The sequence below is a fragment of the Solea senegalensis genome, linkage group LG2, assembly GCF_019176455.1.
Source record: "Solea senegalensis isolate Sse05_10M linkage group LG2, IFAPA_SoseM_1, whole genome shotgun sequence".
Taxonomy (NCBI): Eukaryota; Metazoa; Chordata; class Actinopteri; order Pleuronectiformes; family Soleidae; genus Solea; species Solea senegalensis.
The window spans coordinates 21,320,529-21,346,026 of record NC_058022.1 but is presented as its reverse complement, the minus strand read 5'-3'; the positions used below and the strand labels follow the sequence as shown (position 1 = coordinate 21,346,026).

General features: G+C 37.4%; 1 protein-coding gene across 2 annotated transcripts in view; it reads left to right on the top strand.

Annotated features, from left to right (window-relative positions):
• LOC122785266 (inactive dipeptidyl peptidase 10-like) overlaps nucleotides 1–25,498 on the top strand; it is a 280,721-nt gene that overhangs the window by 210,237 nt on the left and 44,986 nt on the right. For both annotated transcript variants that reach the window (XM_044050998.1, XM_044051006.1), the window contains exons 6-10: nucleotides 15,351–15,403; nucleotides 17,505–17,586; nucleotides 18,959–19,079; nucleotides 21,895–22,049; nucleotides 24,847–24,944. In XM_044050998.1, the coding sequence (XP_043906933.1) occupies nucleotides 15,351–15,403; nucleotides 17,505–17,586; nucleotides 18,959–19,079; nucleotides 21,895–22,049; nucleotides 24,847–24,944 (509 nt within the window). The remainder of the gene's footprint in view (nucleotides 1–15,350; nucleotides 15,404–17,504; nucleotides 17,587–18,958; nucleotides 19,080–21,894; nucleotides 22,050–24,846; nucleotides 24,945–25,498) is intronic.

The window sequence follows — 25,498 nt, the reverse complement described above, 5'->3', positions numbered from 1 at the left end:
TATTATCATTCATATTATACATATCAATATGTATGTTTTAATATGTACATTTTACACACTACAGTTTTAATACTTGTAGATATTTTAGGTTTTGCAGTTTTTTCACATTTGGTCATTTGTCATTACTCACAGTCACCTACAATGATTGATTGATAATGAAAACTAAGGACATGGCCATTGATTTGAACAAAACCCCACAGCCCCCTCTTCCAACAAAAATCAAGGTAACAAGGGCTGTGGAAATGGTTGAGTCTTACAAGTACTTGGGGCAGTGATCGATTAAAAACTTGTCCAGTGACCTAAATACACCAAAAACAACCCTGTAGAGACTGCATATCATGCATTGGTTGATTTTTTTTATTATTATTATTATTGAATAATTTTTAACCTACTACTGAATTTATTTCTCTCTCCACAAAAAAATGGAAAGACTGTACAACATTTTCAAGGAAGCCTGCATAATAATTTATAAATGCAATCAATGCTATCAATTTGCACAATTCTTGCTTGCACTGTTCTTAGTGGTCTATATTGACAGTGCTTAATGACTAGTATTTTTCTAGTCAAGTTTGACTCTGCTGTTTGTGACTATAATTGCTGTTATTGTCTTTTTACTTCCAACTGCAAAATGAATTTGTGCTTAAGGGGACAGTAAAGCTCTGAACTAAACTGAACTGGCTGGTGAAATTTCAATGGCCCACCCCTCCCACTAGTTCATTTATACGCATATCCAGAGATGAGCACTTGCAGCTTGCACTCAATTCACCTGAGACTCATCCGCCTCGAGCCTTGACATGTCGGCTGTTCTGAAGGCAAAAAGCTGAGGAAAAGTGCTCTGTTGTGCATTTCCACTTTTGAAGCACCGCCAAACTTTTGATAAATAATTAATAACACCGCCATGATGCATGAAACATCCCCATAAACCAAAACACATCATCGGTGCAGCTGTCATATAAAATGAAGAAAGTGAAGGAAAAAGTCCAAATTTAAATGAGAGAAATTAGTCTACATTAGTGAGCCTACACAGATGAGTGGCTCCCTCCCTTCACATCTCTTCATGTAGCTGTTTAATTATTCTGAGGCACATATTCCTGCTGACATATGTATATATAAATATATATATACATGTCAGCATATATATATATATATATACATATATATATATATATATATATATATATATATATATATATATATATATATATATATATATATATACATATACGTGAAACAGTGACAGTATGTTTCTTGTTTGTATTTATCTAATTATTATATTTGATCATTTGTTGTGGATCAGATGTTACATTTTGTTTAATCATTTATCACAGAATTGACTTTGAGTTTAAACTGCTTTCACCTGCGTAAACTGTTACCCCTCTATCAATCTTGTATGTCTCCAGGGATGTGTGCTGTACAAATTTGTATCAACCTTGGAACTTTGGAATAGCCAATAATACATTTTATTTTTTGGTCCTTTACTTTCTCCTTCATTACAAAATAAATTCATTAAAACTTCAGAATACACAGGTTGAGACATGCAACACTTGGGTTTGGGTCCAGGTGGATACATCATTTTTGGTATTTGTATTTGTACGGTCTCAGATCTTAGTTGTAGCTGCTGTCAGGTGGAGACGTTCATGATTGTCTGTGGTGTATGGTGTGGCATCAGGTGGTGACTCCACTGGCTGTAAAATAGTTCAGTTTGTAGGCTATTTAAGTCTGTGAGAAAATGAGTCGTCCTCTCACGTACATTTACACTTTCCACTTTTTTAGGTACCTAATAAAATGACTGTTGTGGTCTTCTGCTACTTTAGACAATCTGCTTTGAGTTTCGATGTGTTCTGCATTCAGTGGTATTATTCCTTATATGTTGGTTATCTGTTCATTCTTCTCTGACCTCTGGCATCAACAGGGCATCTTCTCCCAGAGAACTGCTGCTCACTTAATATTGTTTTTCTCTGTTGTGGACCATTCCCTGTAAATGCTAGAGATAACAGAAACACTATATTTAGTCATGTATCACCTGTCTTCTTCATTGTGATGCTCAAGTTGAACTTCAGCATGTCATCTTGACCATGTCTATGTGTTGACATGCATTGAATTGCTGTCATGTGATTGGCTGATTAGATATTTCGGTAAAACTTTGACTCTCTATTAGTAAGCAACATGTATTCAGTATCTTGAAGATAATCAGTTGACACTTTAATTAACTAACTGCCAGTAGACCCAAATAGTGTTATTAACCACCACTTAACTACATATTTGTAGATAGTGTCAGTATTTTATTAGTTCACTTTCTACTTCCGGGCCACACGGTGATATAGTGTTTAGCACTCTCGCCTTGCAGCGAGAAGACCCGGGTTCAAGCCCCGGTTGGAACAAGGGCCTTTCTGCATGTAGTTTGCATGTTCTCCCCGTGTGTGCGTGGGTTCTCTCCGGGTTCTCCGGCTTCCTCCCATAGTCCAAAAACATGCAATGTGGGGATTAGGTAAATTGGACACTCTAAATTGACCATAGGAGTGAGTGTGAGAGTGAATGGTTGTTTGTCTCTAGCTGTGTGTGTGGCCCTGCAATGGACTGGCGAACTGTCCAGGGTGTACCCCGCCTATCGCCCGATGTAGCTGAGATTGGCACCCCCCCGCGACCCTAAGGTGGAGGATAAAGCGGTAGATGATGACTGACTGACTTTCTACTTCTAATTAGTCTGTCACTTGAAAGTGAACAGCATCATGTCAACATATGATCACAAGTATGTAGTCAGCAGTTTTCTTTCTTTGTTGACTACCTTTTAACAGTATACACTTGCATCTGTCAATGTGTGTCAGAACAATCTAAAAGTGAAAAACAGTAGAACAGTAGATATAAATAAGTGTCAACTGATTATCTTTTGACATAACATTCAACTATCAAAATAAAGTGATACTCATGTTTGTGTTGATGAGTAGTTGACACGGTGTACCTAAAGAAGCCAGTGAGTGTAATCCGGCCAGGAGTATTAGAAGTACTGTAAAAGTACTGAGTTCTGCACCTAGCCCCAAGTCACAGCTAAATCCACAATGTTATGACATTACAATACACAGAAGGAAATCACTGAGCAGAAACAGACAGATTAAAAAAAGCTGCATTAATGGTCACTGTCAGCAGGCTCTGGTGATGGAGCTGACAAGGCAGAAAATTGTCTATAAGGCAGGCCTCAGGCAGCAGGAAGAACGCAGGAGAAAGACACACAAAGATGCACTACAGCACCGTGTTAAGGGTGTGTCTCAGGTGGTTAATTTTTTATGAAAAAAAAACTTGTCAGGTGGATGAGAGGTTTTTATCCAAGCAGCACTATATTTGACTTACATTAACAGGACTATGGCCCTTTTTCTAAATGTTTATGTTGATTATGATCATTCTTCTATTAACTTTTGACATGTAATCTTGCATTACGTCCTGTTTTTTTAATGTCTCGTCCTGGTTGGATTCACCTTTATCGCCCTTTTTACCCCTTCCTTGTTTAGTGTCACTTTGTATTCCAGTTTTTTTCATTTCAGTTGCATAGGCTCACAACAATCAGCAGTTTTTTAGAAAGTCTATTTCCCCTCCCACACTCACTCTCTCTCAGTCCCTCTCTCTGCTCTCCACTGAAGAGGATGATTATACACCTTTCCTCAGCTGACAAATCTCAGCAGGTCAGTGCCTTTATCGGTCACATGATGTGTCACAGACGCAACATGCCCAGCACTCGTTTCAAAGTAAAAGCATTCTAGCATTCCCTTTTATTGGGAAATATTTACAGGACCAGCCGATGTGTGGCTTCACACTAAAGAGTCCTTGCATTTCAGAGAGTACAGAGGAGCATTTAGAGAGTTTAAAAGTGTATTAGTGATGGCGGATTTCAAAGGCAAACCCAATTTAAAACATTCCATTAACTCCCCAGAGCAGATTATTAAAAGGCAAATAAAATGGTCCGTTACCGTCAATATATATTTTTTCATTTATGTTACTTTTTTTATTTTTTATGTGATTTTCAAGGGCTATTTTTTATATATTTCAAGGGCCTTTTATCCTGAGCCCCCGCTGATTCCCCATCCTGGTTTCTCTTTTAGTCAGGTCAACACAGCTCTAATGAACTAAGATCATGATAACAGCGAGGGAAACACACAGTGTATGAAATCACTGTAGAGTCATGAGAGTACACTGTTGATTGACTCTCCTAATTGCACTTCTTGTGAGTGGAGAGGTGTTCATGTTGTCTATATAATTTTCAGTTCAGTGTGTGTGTGTGTGTGTGTGTGGAGGCTGCTGACAGTGATGAAAATAGCTGACAACAGCGTGAACAGTCTTATTTATGACTAGCCTTTAGCTAGTGATACAAATGAAGGCAAAATGTGCTGAACATTTAATCCCTGCACAGCAGCAAAAGAGATGCACGGATGCCTCCTAGTCATAATACAGTTGGTGGAAGTTTGCAAAGGAGCAGCAAACTTACATGCATAGCCTTTTTGCAATTTTCTTTTTTTAACAAAAAATCTAGGCATCTCAGGACAGTAGTTGCATTGTCTTAATTACATGCGATGCCTGAATTGGTGCAAGATCTGTGCGGCATATTATTTCTTATATGCGAGTACTGAACGTTTATAACTCTTCCCAGAAATGCAACTATACATTGCAGCGAGCTATACTTGTGGCCATGTTCCTGTGCCCCAAAACATGAAGAGGTTGATTGGTTGTTAACAATGTAGATACGTTTGTATGTTTCCTAGCTAGTGAGCTTCAGTGTCCTTCACAGCCTAACCCATGGGTCTACAACCTTAACTATCAAAAGAGGCATTTTTGGCCTCTCTAACACCAAAGGAAATTAATCTGGAGCCACAAAACCTATTGGATCTTTAGAATGAAGATAACATGGCAGCATATGAAGTTGTATGCTCCTTCACGTCCCTGGGCTTCACCTTACAGATGCACAGGGTAAACTTCTGTTTCTGAAATAAGCACCAGGGTTGAGTTACACTATATAGAAGAACTATAGTTTGTTGCATTATGGAATTAAATAAATACCAAAATGGAAAACCGTGTACATTTTATTGCAATGTTTTACCTGTTATGGCAAAGGAAAACACCAAACCCTTATGAAGTTGAGAAAAAACACAGATATGCTTTGCATTTGACTTATACCCTTATATATGGAAAATGTGTAATAAATAAATGAATATATAAAACATAACTGTAGCATAATAGCTTTAAATAGGCACACAATATTTGGAATTTATGTAGTCCACATATACTTCATGTGGTGGTTAGACATTTGTCTAATGAAGAATATGTAGTGGATCCACATTTGTAACGTGTTCTCTCCCTCTCCTAATATGCATATTTATTGTCTCATCCCCACTGAAGTGAAGAAATAAAAACGACCATTAGCTTAGAGCTATAAAGGCACAGACATGTGTGGGAGTGAAGTTGACTGATTTCTTATTGACTGTGAGTGACAGCCTCCATTGTTTACATGCCAAGGCATCAATAAACTGGGATGCATACTGCCTTGCATATATCAGTGGAAGACTTGTGTTTGCTTCTGGCTGTCTGTGCAAAAAAGTTGATCAAATCTATTTTCCTGCAACTTAGCTGTTTGGGATTGTGCAGAAAACTGCTGACCAATTTGTCTGAAAAACAATTCCACTTTGATTCTGAAATGATGATGAAATACCAAAACAGTGTGAGCGTTACACCTAAAATCAAAACATTTATTAGGAAACAAAACAGTGATTTTACAGCTGCATATCCTGAAACTACTTATCTGTATTCTACTGTTCTGTTTGACTGACAGTTGCTGAAGAGAATTGTAATAACATCTGATATATAAGCATCTTTCCACTTATGTCAACAAGATACAAACACTAATTTGTCTGTTATTGAAGTGCCACTCCTGCTCTTGATAACTGTGACTGCCCCTCTCTCTCTCTCACAAGCACACATACACACACACACAATGAAGAATTAGCAGCACTTTTTATTTGAGTAGGTAATTTGAATGATTTGCCATCACTGCAATCACAAATTGTCAGTCATGTACAGTTTACTGTAAACCTGAACATGCCCTTCCAGCACAAGGAGATTTAAGTGACCTGCTCTCAGTTGTACCCCCCACAATTTAATTACATTTTTTTTTTTTTACATAAACCAAACACAAGACATCACAATGAGTAACAAAAACAAAAAAAAAAATTGCATCACTTAATATACTTCAATAAAGTCCAGAAAACTATTCTGCTCTTCTTCTGGTTATATCTTTCCAGTGTAATACAAAAAGTCATCCCCTACATATGAACTGAGGGCACTTCTATTTTCCTCCAGGACAGTGCTATCATCTATCAAGCCCATCTGTTTTGAGTTAACAACAAAGTTTGGATACAGATTATTTTACATGGTAGGGAACAGTCACTCCAACAATACCTGTTATAGTATAGTATAGTAACGATTCAGTTTATAATCTCATAACCAATTTGTACTGTAATAATTTCGTTCTGAAACTACACAAACTACACAAGTATTTACTGAGATACATTTTACAATGGGACTGTGATGTCCTGCTGTGTATTTAAGTCTCTGAATTGGCTAAAGAAAAGTACAGCCGTATTTTTTTATTATTTATTTTGATCTCTTAGTTTACCTGTTCCAATACAAATATATAAAAACAATATGCAGATAAAATGCACACAGGACCTGACATTAATTCATAAAACACAAAGTGCTGTAAAAACAAGCTATTAAAAATGAAATAAACACACTTTAAAATGTTGGTTTTAGTAGTAGCAGCACTAAAGTCTGGTTGCCAAGTGAGCTGCACCACTGGAATCTTTATTATTATACAGAATTGAACATGCTTCTTCTGTGTGCTTTTGTAACTACTCTTGTGTGACTTTGACAAATTATAGAATTTAGATTATATTGGTGTTATTTTCTGAAGCAATTCCATAATTAAATCAGTTATTTTTTCAGTAAGTGTTTGACCCCTTAAAGAGTTGGCACTGTTGCATGTTTTAATTTGTTATTTGTATTTATGTTCTTAATTAGTTGATTGTAGTTCTTTAAATCTTTAAAAGCTTTTTTTCTTCTCCATGAATTGTATTTCCCATAGGTCAACATTTTTTTTTATCAAATCAAAGGAGAGGGTGTAACAGTTGCAATGTTTTTGAAGTTTGACCTTGAGAATAACTTTGGACCACAAGATATAGTTATAGATCCAGATGCCGTAGAAGCAGAGTAATAGCTTATTTTGTGCTTTAAAAAACGTGGACACTTGCATAATGGTGAGTTCATGACCAAATGTGTCAAACATGACCAAACATGCTGCTCCTGTTTTAATGGTGGCTCATGTTTGACGCATGAGAGTGTTCCTTACACATCATCTCCTCAGGCAATCTGAGTATGTGTGTGCGTTTTTTTTTTCTGAGAAAATCTTGTATTTGAATGTGAAGCAAATATTTCACAAATATTTCACCAGGGTAGGAAATTTACTTTTTATTTTCCTTTTTTTATCATGGGCCTTTTTGTTGCCTCAATAAAATGTGTTTTAGGGGGCATTATTTTTGGGTGATTTTAGCAAGCGTCAGTCAAATAAAGGCACTGCCAGTGATGCGCAACCAAACTCAATTTGGTTGTCACAGCACTCAGGGATTTTATATGTTATTGTCCAAGAAAATAATAACAACATTAAATAATTTTATGATGATTAAAAAAAATCTTATTGCTTGGTCTTATTGCTATACTTTTGGTATTTTGGTTTAAATTTCAAAGTTCAAATTTGTAACTGTTTTTGTATAGGTGGTTTACAAATAAAGCTCTTATCGTTATAATTACAATGTATGGTTAATATAATAATCATAAAATATTAAAATAACATCAGGCCAGAAAAGCTGTAGACTCATGATCAAATTATTAGGAACAATAACAACATATTAAAAGTAGTTTTATAACTCCAGATTATTTCACTCAACATGTTTATCTTCAACTCTAATTCATGTGTTCATCACATTTATCAGTAACTTTATGAACAGATAGTGATGATAAGACAAGCAGCCTCCCCGGGAATCAGTGGTGAAGTGAGCACAGGTCTGAGTGCATCACACGGTCACAGCTCCACAATCGACATCGTCATCTGCCCCGTGTTCACAATGTCAGACTCCTCTCCTCAATGAATCGATAATAACTTTGAAAACAAACGCTAATGAGCGACAAATAAATAACTAAAACCTGCTTTGTCATAATATTTAAAAAAAAATTAAAAGAAAACTCATTGCCTCGTTTTAGTCACATTTCTCATAAAGTTTTCACATCGTACAGTTTCCTGACAGTAGCGCCGTTCCTTGTTGTGCTCGTACACCGTCACTCTGGGAAATAAGATTTTTCTGGGCAAATTTATTCCCAATAAAATAATTTGCTCTCTCATCATTATCATCCTCTTCCTCACATATACTTCACACACTGGTATAGCCAGATTAGATTAAAATGGAGTGAGCGACATGGTGACTCTAATTATTATTCTTTCATTTATTATACATATTTGTGTTTTCTACTCACTCCAGTCTTAATTACTCAGCACTGCCATATACAGTAGAACAGTAGCTTCTATACCACTGCTGGTACACCTACCACAGTTTGAGAACCATGGACCTTTAGCAAGACACAAGCTTCTAAATAAAACAGGAACTAAAGTCAAGTTATGTTTATTTTAACATACTGTATAAGAGTATGAGAAAATATTCAAACTCAGGATTTAGCTTACTCTGCTAAAGCCCCAAATTAAACCTGAGTTAAATTTTTCCACAGAAAGATGTCAGTAAATTTGATTTAATGTCCCTTTCAGATCATTTAGCATTTTCCCACCAGCTCTAAGAATGACTGAAGCTCACTGAATGGTTGCAGCATAAAATTGCAAGATAAGGTTTCACATGTCAGTCTTCCTGTAGCTGGAGAAACAGCACACCTTTCTTAAATTATGTTATTTTTAAAAACAGTTCCAAAGCAGAGAATAGGTGAAAAATAAGAATGAGAGGAAAGAGAAAGCCATTTAAAATCATATGGTGGGAAAAAAAAGCTACAGTCGTTTGAATTCAAAATGCATACAATTAATTGGTGGGGTACATATGAAATGGTGTATTTCATATATTTGTTGAGTGTTCAAGTAATTGAAATTGATCAAACTGTGAGTAATGAATAATTTGGATAGCTTGGCTCTGTGAATATTATTATTGTTGTACTGTACTATCATAATAAGAGGCAAAGAGATTTGACACTCATGTGATGGAGAGTTATTATTAGACTCCAACAGAAATCCAGCTCTGCCTTCACATCACTGAGGATCACTGGATTTCACTGAGATGAGGATTTCCAGAATATCAATATGAAATCTAAATCCGGTCAGAATCCATGTGGATTTCCTTTGGAGAGTAATCACAACAGTACTTGAAAATGAAAAGGGTATGAATATTGTATGTTGTCACTTTAAAATGACAAGAAGCAATGCAAGTCAACATTGTACATGTACTGTGATATTTAAAGCTTCAGAGTGTAATATTTAAAAATAATATAAGAGAGATCAACAATGTTGAAAATGTTACTCATTACTTATAAGAGAAACATTTCATGTGTACATTGTGTACAGAATCTGTTTTGTCCTGACATTTCTAGAGTGATATAGATCAGTGGTCCCCAATCCCCGGTCCACGGACCAGTACCGGCCACACAGAAAGAATACATAACTTATTACTTATTATCTGATTCTGAACGATGTTTTATTTTGGAAAATGACCGGATTCTCTCTGCCACATCTGACTCACTCTTGATGCATGTCAAGATGCTTGCCTCGGTCACATGTCACGGTCGCAAGAAGAAGATCAACTGCTGGAGATTGCAAATGACGGCTGATCGAAAGCGCTGTGTTTTTTTTGTTGGCGCAGCACCCATGGCTCACTGGGACCTCCTTTACCGGCTGCTGTGCAGTTAACAGGCGGGACTTCACATGTTGTACATTTGCCCTTTGGTAAGCAGGCAGCATCCACAACTGGTTGATTTTCGGCCACAGGAATGTTGCGGCTTTGTGGAGATCAGTGATGGACTTGGCCATTTTTTCCCCCAACCGGCGCAATGTTACGAGGTCACTGCTAATAAAGTTGCATACACAGTGGATTCACATTTATTATTATAGTTAGAAAATACCAGTTTTAATGCCGGTCGTATCATTTTATTTTGTTGTATTTATACGCCACACCAGGACGGTCCGTGAAAATATTGTCTGACATTAAACCGGTCCGTGGCTCAAAAAAGATTAGGGACCACTGACATCGATCACATGTATTTTTCATCTTGAGGAGAAGGGGTTGTTTTAGACTAGAGTTAAACTTCAATCAGCTCCACACTACTCTGTCTGTGTTTCTTAGGACAGCAGTGTTGTGGTCTGGTGTTGGTCTTGTGCCCAGTGACTTTCTTGTGCTTCACACAGGAAGTTATTTGTTTCATGTCAAGACAAAGGAATAAAAAAGTGCCATGAAAAGATTGAGAATTTAAGGAAGTAAAGCTATAGTCATGATAATGATAACCATAATGTTTAAATAACTTTTTGTTGTTTAATAACCTTTTGTTTTTGTTTAGTCTTGGTCACAACCTTTTGCTGCTTTACCATGAAGCCAACAACAAAGGACCCAACCAATATGAGCTTTGCACCTTAAACTAAAAATTTTTGGTTGAAATAAAGTCAGTGTGAATCCTTTTCTCTCAAAAACAGGAATTAACTCTCAGTGTGAATAATAATCTTTATTATTAATGTGCCACCATGTTGATATGTGCCGGTGCTGAACCTTATAGTTTTTCCTAATGTCTTTCTTAATTACCATAAGCCTCATCAAAATCTGTTTTTTTTAAAATTTTTTTACGTAATTTGGAGGAAAGATGTGCTTTGGTATTTGTAGTAGTTGGATAATGTTTCACATTTATGGTTACTTCTACAACCCCTTACACCTACACATTGTTTCCAGCATCTCGGTGACAGTGGAAACAAGCCGAGAACAGTTACACATTATTGCCTTTGATATGCTGATATGGCGACATTGTTAGGAAACTGCTGCAAGTATTCAATTTTTTTTTACCTGGCAATTGTAACTGTGATGATCATTTTTCTTTTTGTCTCTAGCAGCCCCTGAGGAAAATAGCTATTTTTACTTTCTGGATGTTGCACTTTGTTTCATTTAAATTTTTTTTTTTTGCCCATATAACTCATACGTTCCCAGTTGTTTTGCTGTTTCAGGACAGAGACATTGTCTGACAGCCATGCCAAATGTAATGAAATGTGAAATAATTTTTTTTTAAAACTAAGTAAATAGAGAATGAATGTGGTGGAAATTAAAACATAAAAAGTATAACTAAATAACAAAAAATAGATAATGTGCAATATTACTATTACTCAATTGTGCAATGGTTGCTGGAACACAGCTAGTTTTATGTTGCTTTGTTTTATATCTCAGAACTGTAAACCTCAGTCCTGAGGGGAGACTCTCAGATTTACTGTTGGGTGAAACCAAGTCATATTTCTTTTGTTTGTTTGATTTTATTGTATCTTCATAGCCATAAAGCAAGGCAGATTGGTATATTGTACTTCCTGTGCAAAGTGGTGACATTCAAATATACTACACACTAAACAATACTGATCACAACTGGAAAAAAAAATGAACAGTATGAACAGGAATATTTACCTTAAAAAACAAGTTTGTGTCACTTTGTAAACCACTTACTCTCCCTCACCAAAGCATTTTTCTACACCTGGGGCCAAAGAAGTTGCCAGTCACTCAGTATGTTTGCATCATTGAAATACATCTGAATGAGGGTTTTATGTACATGCTGTACAGCTATGTGTATTTATAGAATAAATAAAGTAAAAGGTCAAATTAATATGAATAACATGGTGGGAAATAATACGAAATAGTAATACCTGTACCAAGGAAACATATTATTTTTTTAAAGCCCAATGGAAACAGCTATCTGCTGTGGTGGAAAACAATAGCACAAATGCAAACTGTGAAGTTCTGACTCTCTATAGCTGTTTAGAGCTGCAGGCAACTGCAGCGTTTGGCAGGGATAGTTCAGCAGAAGGATGACGCCATCTTTCACTGCCCATATTTAATTTCTATTGCTCATATAAAGATGGTAATTATGGCTGCTGTCAGTGATTTTTGTGCTGTTAAAGTTGCCAAACCATACCAATTAGCCTCCTGTAATGACCTTTCTGTCAAGCCCCAAGCATATTGAATGGAGGGATGTCTATTAGTTTGTTACCGAAAAGCTTTTTGACAATTTGTCTCTCACACAGTAATAAGATAAAGAAAATACATACTTAGACTCAATGATATATATATTTTTATTTCATTTATTACTGCTTTATACTCCACATAAGGGTCACTGGGAGCTGGATCTAATCCCAGTAGACATAGAAGGGGTACACCCTGGTCAGGTTGCCGGTCCGTCGCAGGAGCAAACATGTAGAGATAATTAACCTTTCACTCTCACATCCATATCCACCTCTGCATGTTTTTGAACTGTACAAGGAAACCCAGAGAAAACCCACGCCCACACAATGTGAACATTCAAATTCCACACAAAGGCCCTGCACCACTGTTTGTCCCTCAGTGGTCATTTTATAAAAGTTAATCCCACCGTTATGAAGGTTACAGTGGTCTAGTCTGGTGCGTGTCCTGTTTAAGAATGATGTTTATGTCACTTCCCATAGACTCTCCACCTATTTACATCACAAAGTGTCGACCTAAAGAGATAGTTCCAGTTCATTGCAGCGTGGTTGTATGAGGTACAAACACATAGTCATAGCCTTAAGACTGTGTTGTGTGCAGGCTTGGCAGGCTTGCTCAATTCACACCACTCTGAGTGTAAAAAGTGTTTCTCTTCTCAACAGACAGCCCTCTCCAACTGGAAACTGAAGTTTGTGTCACTTTGTAAACCACTTACTCTCCCTCACCAAAAGTCCATAGAGAAAATCAGCATTTTTCTACACCTGGAGCCAAAGAAGTTGCCAGTCATTCAGTATGTTTGCATCATTGAAATGCATCTGAATGAGGGGTTTCTAACATACAAGTCACAAAATAACACATTTCATTCTTCTTATGCTTATGTTGAGCTAGAGTTTTTGTTAAATTGCAGCCTGCCTTCCTGCCTGCTTGCGGCCATGTTTTCACTAAGAGCATGTCTGCTTGGGGTGTCTAGGTTCAGCAGGCATGCAAGGTGGCATTATCCTTTATAACATCCAAAGGTTTTTGCAGGTCACATTTGCATTATTTTAAAACGACAGTTATACTTTTACAATATATTTTACTTTATTATAATAGCAACAACATGATGAACTCAGACACCTACACTAACTGTATTTTTTCAATTAATATCCACAGAAAGAAAGTTAATAAATAAACCACACTGTCACTAAAACATTAAAAAGGCCTATGATGACACGTGACACAAAAGTGTGCCTGGCACAGTGGTATGTGACGAGCTCTGTGTATGTAAGACAGATGGCAGCTATCAATTTACTGAGAAAGTCAAGCCATGTTCTTGCTGTTGTGTGGGAAGCCCACATGCCAGCAGGCCCAATACCATTGTAAAGAGAAAAAGGTAAAATAAAAAGGCTTATCGTCTCTGTGGGTCTGGACAGCCTGAAGGAATGGTCCAAAATGAACTCCATCATGGACAACACCTTACGAGATGATGTAGAGCACTTGTAGCCTCTGGCTCAGCTCCTTCAGGTGTAGCAGGGAGCACTTGAAGAGCTCATTTGTGCCACTGGCATGTGTATTACTCCCTCTTATAACATCCTTGATAAAATGAAAAAGGTGCTTATAGTAGTTTTTCAGAGCTGGTTTCTTTGTTCATTTTTTTTCTTTGTGGTAGGTTAGATTTGTCTCACAAATCTAACCTATACGGTCAGTTTCTGGAAACACACTCACTCACTCTATCTATCTATCTATCTATCTATCTATCTATCTATCTATCTATCTATCTATCTATCTACCTACCTATTATTGCTGATTATTATTTTAATCAATATGCCAAGATTGACTTTTTAGTATTATTAAGGTTTACTTACTTTCGTTCTCAGAAACTTGATAATGCTGCTAGACCAATAAAGCTGTGTATTTTCATCCAAATGTTATGGATGGAGGAGGAAAACAAATCAGCCATAAAATAAAATTGATGCCATATCTCAACATTGACTGCTCACTCAATCGTTATCTACTGCAGAGTTTCTAAACTTACGACCCAAGGGCCACATGTGGCCCACCACTTAATATACTTTATTGCAATATCATAATGGAATATTGTACAACACATTTGAGATCATATTGCCAACCTGATAATGAAGATTTATTTTTCCAACTTGTTTTTAAATGTAGACCTTGACCAGACTAGACAAGAATCCCAGCTGACATGGGGCAAAAGGCAGGCTGTACCAGGACAGGTCGCCAGTCCATCGCAGGGCAAACATACAGAGACGAACATCTATTCACTCCCACATTTACACCTACAGTCAATTTAAAGTGTCCAATTAACCTCTGCATATTTTTGCACTCTGGGAGGAAACCGGAGAACCCGGAGACAACCCATGCAAAACTGTGATTCAAACTGGTGACCCTCTTGCTGTGAGGTAAAAGTGATAGCCACAATGACACTATGTGTCCCACATTGGCAGTTCTGATTTGTAATCGGCGTTGGCGACAGAAAAAACAGTATTGGTCGATTGTCTGCTCGGTCTGTCGAACACCTAGGACAAGTTTAAATAGAGACTAATCTGTGTGTGTGCATGTGTGTGTTTATCATGGCAGAACTGAAGTTTGTGTCAGAGATGCCATAGATTCCTTTGCCTTCTGTCAGAGCTGAATACATAAGTGTCATCTCCATGATGGAATGCAAATCAGTGGCCTGTTTCTGTGTCCGATCACCCACCACGTTCACAGGTCCATTATCATGTCAGGCATGATAACTTCTCTAGCAGGGAGGGAGGGGGTTCAGACAGCTTAATGTGCACCCCTCTGTCACTTTGTATCTCTCTCTCTCCCAGGCTTTTGGGTGATGATGTGTTCCTTTGATGGAATTAAAATGTCTCGTCCTATACAGCTGTCACCCATGCAAATTGCATTGTCTAGAGATTATATCACTGAAAACCGCCAGCCATCTATGTTTTGTTTGATGCCTTCCTCCTTTTCATTTTTTTGTCATAATGTCATTATCTGTGGCACTCCTGCATCTCTTGTTAGGGATTGAGACAGTCATCCTTTAATACCTCCCTCTCTGTGTCTCTGTTTTTGCTCCAGGTTTATCGTCACTCCTACATGGCCTCCTACAGCATCTACAATATTCACACACGGTGAGTGTTTGTGTCTTCTTCAGCAGTTGCTGTAGGACAACCTGCATCTTATAAAAATCTGTTGTCAGCCACCCAGTTACAGAGACACTAAAAAATTCCATGTTGAGACATGTATTATGGGAAAGGCAGGCGTTGATCTAGTTCAAATGTTAAAATCATAACACAAAAAATGGACTGCCCTCATGTTCAGGAACCCTATGCAAATAGTGTCCACTTGAAAACTAAATTAAAGATATTTATTTACATCAAGAAAGATATTTGCATTAAGAGCCTTTTTACAGAAATAATTTAAATTAATCTAATGTATAGTACCAACATATATACTTGAGGACAGCTTTTCGTAATGCTGTATTTCCATTATGGTAGTGTTCGAATGGAACGGTAAAGCCCTGCAGGGTCAGGCTTGCGTTTTGACTGAGAACAGTACCGGTATGTGCATAGCATAGCAACGAACGCCGACAATGAATGCGACAACAAACAACAATGGACACCTGCACGGTTTGTGGCTGTCTCAACAAGCTTTGTATGACAATAGACTGCAAGTGTTTGCCTAATGCCAACCCAAAAAAATATGTACCATACTATACCAAACTGAACTGTTACACTGAGTGGATTAAGTATTAAGTATATTGTATTAAGAGGAGTGAACTGTGCATGCACATTTTCTAATAAGAATCTACAGTATGGCCAAAAATGTCTGTGCTCCAGACAAGAAGTGTATCACCTCTCAGTAGCTCTACAATGGAGAACATTTAGAAACTACATTTTATCTCGGAATTATACATTTTACTTCAGTTACAATATATACTGTTATATTGTTCACATTTGTGCACAGCTCTACCAAAAGGGTGTTTCTTATGTTTGTTCTAAATAAGTGACTGTAGTGTATTTTTCTTTTGCACGATGCTGGAGAATTGCAAAGAGCATAAACAGTCAAAATGTGAAACATACATATTCATTGTCTTTTACTCACTTACTCCCCTAACTGCAGCAAGTGTAACCTTACTGTAGTTTTCAAATGGCTGTATAAGTAGTGTATAGTGCTGTCTTGAAATTATACAGGTTGTAATAATAATAATATTATGGCTTGTATTCTACTCTTGCATCACTGGTACACTCTTCCGTCACCCTCTTGTCCAATCAGGGCAATGCTCATTGACCCAGACTCCTCCCCTTTTACATTCACAACCGCTGCCACTACATCACTTTTCTCACTACACTGCTCCCATTTTCCATACCTCCTTCTCTCCTTCTGTTATCAGACAGTTGGCCTCTGAAGAAGGAGTTTAGGTCAATTTTAATTACTTTTAAAATTCTAAATCTAAAAATCAAATCAGGTCAAGGTCATTTTCCTTTAATTACCCAAAGAAATCCAAATTCTAAATATCAGGGAGCTTCCAGGTGTTTTTAAGACAAATGGGATTAAATGTGACATCATTATCTAATACATTACTTTCAAACTCTGCTTTTAGTCAATTTAGTTTATTTGGTGAGTCTGCGTGACTTTGTGGGTTGAAAATTATCATCAGGTTGTCATGTAGACATGCCTCACATCACAAACTGAAAAGTTTAACATAAACTCGCGGCAAAGGTTTTGAGATTATCTGCAGATCAGTTTGCAGCTGTTTGGGGCTCTGCTGCTTCACAAAGGGATTTTTAAAACAAGTGTCACAGAGGCTAAAGTGTTAATCCCAGACATGCTGGGGTGTTGACATTCTGCCACAACTGTCAGTCATAATAACCATTACAAATCAAAGAGGATTAAAACAACACAGCTGAAGGGATTTGCCTTTTCTAAAACAAGTGTAATTTCAGCAGGTTTTGTTTGTGTACCATATTATCAACTAAACCAAGATCAAATATCACATAATGTGTTGTATCAGAGATTATTGGGTGATGCCATTAAATGTCTTGTTTTATGTAAATATGAAATAAATTCCAATGTGAGAACATGTTTGGCCCATGTGTGCTTAGTCATACATGCACATCTATTTTATCATATTCTCAGCAGAACTGAGGCAGAGTTTATAAATTATATAAAGTGGCCCAACAGTGCATGTCAGTAAGGACATTGCGTGTTGTCTTTAATGTATTTTTTCAGGGAAGTTTGGGAGCTGGACCCTCCTGAGGTGGTGAACTCGGTGCTGCAGTATGCTGCGTGGGGAGTGCAGGGTCAACAACTGGTGAGTAAACTGAGAAAAACTGTGAGGGATCATCATAATAATTCATAAGAAACAATCATATACACATATGACAATAAAGTCTGTCAAAAACTATAATGAATATATGTCTATATATATATATATATATATATTCTAAAATTTATAATAAATTATCTTTTTTGCACAGTTGTAGAAATAAATCACTACTTCAGAGGAGAAATTGTCACATATGGTGCATTTGAAGTATTTCTGTAGAAAAAAATCCCCATTTCTCTGATCTGTGTGATCCTTTCAGCACTTACTTTGAGAGTGATGATAATCAGACAGCAGAAGGCTTCATGTGCTAACTGTGAGTTTGTGTCAGGGTAGGGAGAGACTCTTTGATTATGGATTCTTATGCAAGAGCACATTATAGGCCACACATGTCTAGGGGTTTGCAGAGGCCAACAACACACACATTTCCATCCGTTTCCTTTTATACACAACTTTGGTGGGTTTGAATTGATTCTGTTTTAGTGCTGTTTTATCAACTTTTAGAGACGTAACTTTTGTGTTTTGACACAATAATAAATTAATTAGGGAGAAGTTGGTGTGGTGGACAATACCCTTACCATTATTGTAGGATGTAGCCTTTCTGTGTGAAAAGTGAATCCTAAGAAATAGGAGAAGGTGAATAGCCACTAGGGGGCAACTTGCTAAAAAAAAAAAGTAAATCTGATTTTAAGTGTGTGGGAAAATGAGCGTCCTTCCCACTTGAGTTATAAAGTTAATAAACATTTTCCTGAGGAGTTAACAATCTCAATGACTAGTTTCTCAATAGAACATGAGGTCAGTTTAATAAATTATGTTCCAGTTTAGAGGAAAATGAATGATGGAGCACAGCACATATGAGTGGACACAGTGTAACTGACAGCTGATGCTGTCCAATAATAGTCTGGTTGCCCGTGAAGTCTGTGAACTTCCGTGTGCAAAAATGTCAACATGGCAGGAACCAAACTGCGTTCTGGAGAAATGTCTTATTGCCTTCTCAAAGTAAAATATTCCCTTTTGGATAGAGGTGATGGCTGTGAATTTCTGGTTTCAGAAACTGACAAGGCGCTGGTCAAATCAGAAATGTTGAGGTTAATTTTGCACCTGAAGACTATATTTCTGTTTTTATATGGTCCGTGACACTTCAGGGGAATCAACCTCCCCCATATGTTGCTTTTAACAGCTGGGTTAAAGATCTATGGAAAACAATTATGAATAAATATTGATATATTACTGTTTTTCATGCCTCATTTTGTTCATTTGTAACATTCTTGTGAATCCTTTCAAATTTGGCTAAAATGTTTACATAGACTCGGGGATACATCACATTTAATCTGTGACTATGTGTGTTTTGTCTCTATAGATCTACATATTTGAAAACAACATCTACTACCAATCTGATGTGAAGAGTAACTCCCTTAGACTGACATCATCAGGAAAGGATGGGGTCATCTTCAATGGAATTGCTGACTTTCTCTATGAAGGTATAAGACATACTCTGCACTAGTTTGAAGAAACCTCAGTGACAAAGATCAGATAATGACCTTTTGAGAAACTGCTTTGCCACCCTGGGTTTTAAACACTGCTGAGGTTGACTTAATGATAATATCTGACATTATTTCCAATGTGTTGACAGACCTTAAATTGAAAGGCCTGTGTTTAAAGGCCTTACCTTATAAAACATGAGGATTAAATATTCATGTTTATTCTAGTGCAGAGATTTCCCACTGAGCGCGATGTGCTTTAAGTGAACACACACACTGCATACACTTCAGCAAATAGCCACACTCTCTCAAGGGGAAACAAGAATTCTGCAAATGTCCTTTAAATCTAAAGAAAAAGGCAAGGGATCCCAGGGACTGTGCTGCTGTTTTGTGTTCATTTGTAATGAAATTAAATTTGTAGTATCACAGTTTAACAGTCAGTGATGTATGACCCCATATTATACAGAGTGTAAGTTATGTTTAACCATGTAGGACTACATAAAACTGCATGTTCTGTTTAATGAAAAATATAATACACTTGCATACCTTTAATTAACATATACTATAGTAACAGTAACCTCAATTAAAGTGTTGCAGATCAGTATCATCAACTGCAAACATATCACATGCAAGCAAGTCACTGCAAATACAACGCTATTTCTCTTGATCATGACTATATTCCCCCCAAATTCATAGGTGGGTTTCCATCAGCCTGTTTTGTGCACAGTTTCAATTTGCACATAAAAATGCCTGAATGGAAACACATACATTTCAAAAAGGTCTGGTAATATCACATCAACATGCAGGGAAGTAGTTTGGGGATCAATAAAAAGGTAAATGTGAATGGGTTAGATTCCAAGTTCGATTCCACCCCTGGCTAATTGTACTTGATTCCATTGTAAGTCGCTTTGGATAAAAGCGTCTGCTAAATGACATGTAATGTAATGGATGTTTAGACATAATGTAACGGAAACTTCCCCACAGCTTTGCATTTTGCTGCTGTGTGAAAATAGCAGAAATGGTGGATACAAAGGGCAAGAGGTTGTTTGTGTGGAATGATGACAAAATCACAACATTACTTGACCAGTGAAAAAAGCAAATATTACTACAATAATATACATATATACAAACGCTGAGAGAAAGGAACCTTGTTATGAATACCACAAGGACTTAAAGGTCCAGTGTGTAACATTTAGGGGGGGTTATTGGCAGACATTGAATATACTATACTGCTTACATATGTGTGCATAGCTGGACAGTCACTTTAAAATAAAATGTTTTGTTTTTGTAGCCTTAGAAAAAAAAACTTTTTATACAGTATGTGCAAAGGCCACCAGTTTGTGACACCATATCCATATTACCATAACCATATCAGCCCAAACTCACTAACTAGCCAGATCATGTATGTTGAATCTTGAAGTGGATGTAAATCATAAAGAATCACATCCTTTCTGGTATGTAAAGGGCACCATAGTTCCTAAACACGCTATAATCTGCAGTTGCACTATTATTTTTCACTAATTCCTACACACTAGACTTCTGGGCTAACACAATTTCATTATATGAGCCTTTCACTGAGTGACAAAAAACTTTTTTACTGGTGTGGCAGCTGGCAGCCATGACAGTGTGTTGAACTCATGTTAAAGATAGGCAGTGACTCAAACTGTTACCCTGGATTCATGCATACTGATCGCATTAACTTGACAGTGGACACGGTCTGAAGTGAAATGCTGGCGGTATTGGAGGTTAGCAGAGCAATGCTTGTCACAGGTAATGACATAAAATGAGTGAATAATGTTGCCAAAGGGATGGTTATGTGATGAACTTTATGTTCACCATTGATGGATGCAAACAACAAACAACATCAGTAAATGGGAGAGCAACCTTATCCAAGAGCTATATTTTAGCCAAATAGTGTTTGAGCTGATCATGTGATTTTACCCCTTTAAGATAATGGCCTTTGTCAAGTGTGTGACTTAAGCGGTGAAGTTTTTTGTGTTTCCTGAAAAACTTGAAAAAATGAGTTAGACAATTATTTTAACAGGGTAACGATATGATTTGATTGTCTAGAACTGCTCGGGCCACGCAGAGGCTATCACGGTTGCGACAAAGCATGTGGGCTTTCTCTGGAGGGCCTACAATTAACATGCAGATTAGGTCAACTGGTCACTCTAAAATGACCCTAGCTCTAACTGTGAGAGTGAATGGTTGATCATCGTATGATTTGATTGCCTGAGTTGAACGTTCCCTAAATTCTGCCACATGCAATGTGAGTAAAGCAAAGCAACAGACCCACAATGCAGTGGATGTATGAATTTTTAGTTGATGTCTCCACCACATGTGATTCTAGCATCAAGCCCAGCATGTTGAAGAGTAATGCTGAACTGAGAAAATATAGACAGGAGCTTTATTGCCCCGGCAGTGAAACAATTTTTCAGTGTGAGAGTAAAACACGTCAAGCAGGGTAAACACTTTAACATACAGTATATGAAGCAGTCAGAACACAGTGTTGAAAGTGCACTTATCCAAATAGATTGGTACAGGAAGTCCAGAAAACATTGACACTACAAGCATGCAGTATTACTCCACAGTGTCCCAGTGTTACACAGAGGCCCTCGCTGTGTTGTCAAATAAGTAAATACAATAAAAACATTAGAAGTCATCGAACGTCTGTTTTCATCACAGTATGTTTTCTACAGCAACAACACATCTAGCAAAAGTTGTGGTGTTGACTTATAAAATGTTTATAGTGTTGTTGTTGTTGTTGTTGTTGTTTTTATTCTAAGTAGCTAATTTCCTGTGTTCCTCCAAACAGAGGAAATTCTTCAAACCCATGTGGCACATTGGTGGTCACCTGATGGAGAGAGACTGGCCTTCTTGGTTCTGAATGACAGTCTGGTCCCCAATATGGTGTTACCACGCTTCACTGGCATGGCATACCCAAAAGGAAAGCAGTACCCATACCCCAAGGTAAACATGTTATTTAAAACCTCACTGTACCATGATATCACAACACCATATTTGTTGTTGTTTTTTTTTTTAAGAAAAGGATGTGAAAATGAACTTTATTTCCTTGAGCTGTACTCAGACCAGGTACATCAAGACTGGGGGGAAAACCCTTCTGATGATACTGATAAACATGTATTGTTGAAGGTCCAGTGTTACATGTTGGATGGCTTAGTTGCAGAAAAAAACATTTTAGCATTTTTGTGTACCTTTTAGATAAGGCTTTTAAGCAGCCTGAACAGACAAACCAGCATTCCTGACACAGAGATGCTTCCTATACTCAAATTTCCCAACTCAGAAACTTGGAGCAACCTCATCAACCCTGGCATGGTATTCCAAGATGTCTGCCACCATACAAAGACTGCTTGAATTACACTGTCATTTTTGTTTCAAATTAAAGATTTTTTTAAAATTATATTAATCCCCTTAGGGAAAGTATTCCTCTGCATTTGACCAATCCTAGAATTAGGAGCAGTGGGGGTTGGCATGCTCAGGGGTACCCCAGCCCTTTTTGGCCAGGTGGGGATTTGAACCTGTGACCCTCTAGTTACAAGTCAAGTTTCCTTTCCGCTTCGTCACGGGCCAAGTCATACACATAGTACTGTTTAATTAGTAACTGTAAATGATGCTACACTTTTTGTGTATACATACCATGTTAAATGTTGTTATTGACTTAACAATGGCTTACATTGATTAGCCCAAGATACCTTTGCTTAAGGGAGCCAAGCCAAACGATCAGAATCTTTCAAAAGAGACGCTACCCTACTGGAATGTGGTGAACTTGACATGACATCACTCCCACTTCCAGCTTCCTAGTTCTTATGTAAATCATCATTACTTTACAAGCCAAGAGTAACAACATCCTTTTTGGTGTATGAAGGCCACTGTAGTTCCCTGAAGCATTGAGGAACACAAATACGGAGCAATTGTAACAGATGTAAACAGATGCCTCAATTTGTAATGCACATTTAACTTTATACACACATAAAATTTGACAAATCAGACTGTGTTTGTGTACATTGTGGATTTGTGCATAAACAGTCAGAATGGAAAGACACAAATAGTTGGGTTTTTTACACTTTAAGGTTTGCATGTTGATCAAAGGTAACTAGGAAAAAGTGCAATGAAAACAGTGAATATAGGGGTTACATTAGATACTGTATGGTAAATAGTCTGTATTTATATAGCACTTCCTGACTACAAAAGCTGTGTACACTAGTTTTGTCATTCAGCCATTCACACCCAGCCACTCACACACCATACAGTTCATATATTTGCAGCGCATTTTCATACAAACGCACATGCTGCCGGCACAGCCACCAGAAGCAACATGGGCTTCAGTGTCTTGCACATAGACACATCAGAATATAGACTAACAGAGCCGCAAAATGAAACTCACAACCGTCCAGTTTATAAATAACTTGCTCTACCACTGATTCACCACAGTCACACAAATATTATGTGACTGACACATCACTCTAGCTTCTGCATTTCATAAAAAAAAACTTACTTTTTTGATTATTTTCAGTGGTTGACCATGTTGTCAGACATCTCGTGATTACCACTATTATAACATTGTTACTATGTTATTATTGTATTGTAATGTAAAGTGCACATAGAAGTTCTGTAGGACACTGGGTTATTCGTCATCATTCTCCTCCTCATCATCATCATCCTTAGTGGAAGCACAGAAAATAATAATAATAAAATTAATAATAATAATAATAATAATAATAATAATAATAATAATAATAATAACAAAACATTGTTTGAACAGTTGCAGCTGGAGCGAAAAAGAAACTGTCAACACAGAACAACAAATCAATCATTTGATTTATCATACTACACCACTGATCAAATGCAGCATCTTTCCAAGGCTTTTTCAAGGCTTATTGTGCCACAATGCCACAACTCAACTGTCACATCTCCAAGGCTGCGATAATTGTGTCCTTCCATCCCCAAGCAACAAAGGACCCCAAAAGTAGATTCTTCACAGACCAGCCTATCCTGAGATTCATTGCATGCCGGAGATGGATATTTTGAACGCACTTAGATAATGGGACACATGTAAAACCACAGGCCTTGAAACATAATGTTTTTGTACATAAATAAACATGTTAAGCTTGATTCATACTCAGTTGCTCAATGTCACCCCGCAAAATTTAAAGGAGTTGTGGGACCTTGAACAAAAGGTTTATGGTTTCTCCATAGTAACAACACACTATCCTTTAGCAATCTCTTTCGCTTTTTCTTAATTTAGTTTATTGTTGGATTTTGTGTACTTTTTGATATTAATAAGAGCGAAGAGATTTTTTATTTAATTCTACAGATTTGACAATAGGAATACAAGAAAATGAAGTGGTCAGTGTTTCGTTGGAGCCAATCCAGAGACTGTCACAAAGAAGAAGTTTTGGTCCAATGGTTGAAGATGAAACATCGATATGGAGATGGTGACTACAAAATAGCAACTGCAAAATCAACATCCACTATCACAGGGCTATAATCCATTATGTGCTGTCACATTGATGCAGAATCTCTCTCAGCAAGGATAATTTACACAGCCACAAACTGATGGATTTGTATGTCCTATGGATTGTAAATAAGGCTTTATGGTAGTGATCTGTACTGCTCCCATTTTTGGTTCAGCCTCTGACCACCTCTTCCAAATGAAGCAGCCCGAGAATTGAGACACAAGAACAATTTGAAAGTGCATTTGTGTGAGGCTTTGGTTTTCAGACTTGATTCTTGTTTCTGCACACAGGCTGGCCAACCCAACCCAGTAGTGAAGCTCTTTGTCGTCAATCTTTATGGGCCGACGCACACGCTGGAGCTCATGCCTCCAGAGACACTCAAACTAAGGTGAGAGGAGCATCGGCTAACCATTTTTCTATTTGTTTGGTCTTTTTTTAATCACTGGACACATTTTGATTAGGAACTAAACTGCAGCTGGTTGTGTCCTTGCATTGCAGTAACCCTAGCAGGATGTTTTAGTTTTCACTTCTGTGCCCTTGGAATAATAGAACAACAATCGTCATCAAATCCACAATGATTACACACACACACACACACTAATGCTGCAATCACAGTGGATGAGTTTACATATGAGTGATGGTGCTTCGCTGGTTAGATAATAAAATAATAAACAGGGAGGGAGATAATTATAACTCCTGAACTTAAACCGAGACACTTGTAAGAAAGGTACCACGGACATCGTCCTTAACGTTGTCTTCAATATAGGCTGCCTCCGACTCCTTTGTGCGCTCTTCATCAGATAAGTTCTTGTATTTCTCTTTGTGTTTGGTCACGTGGTAGCGATTCAGATTGTAATCCTTAAACACAGCGACTTGTGTACCATATACTAAGCTTTACCTTTACCTTTAATGCGTGTAAAGAAATATTTAGCAGTCCATGTA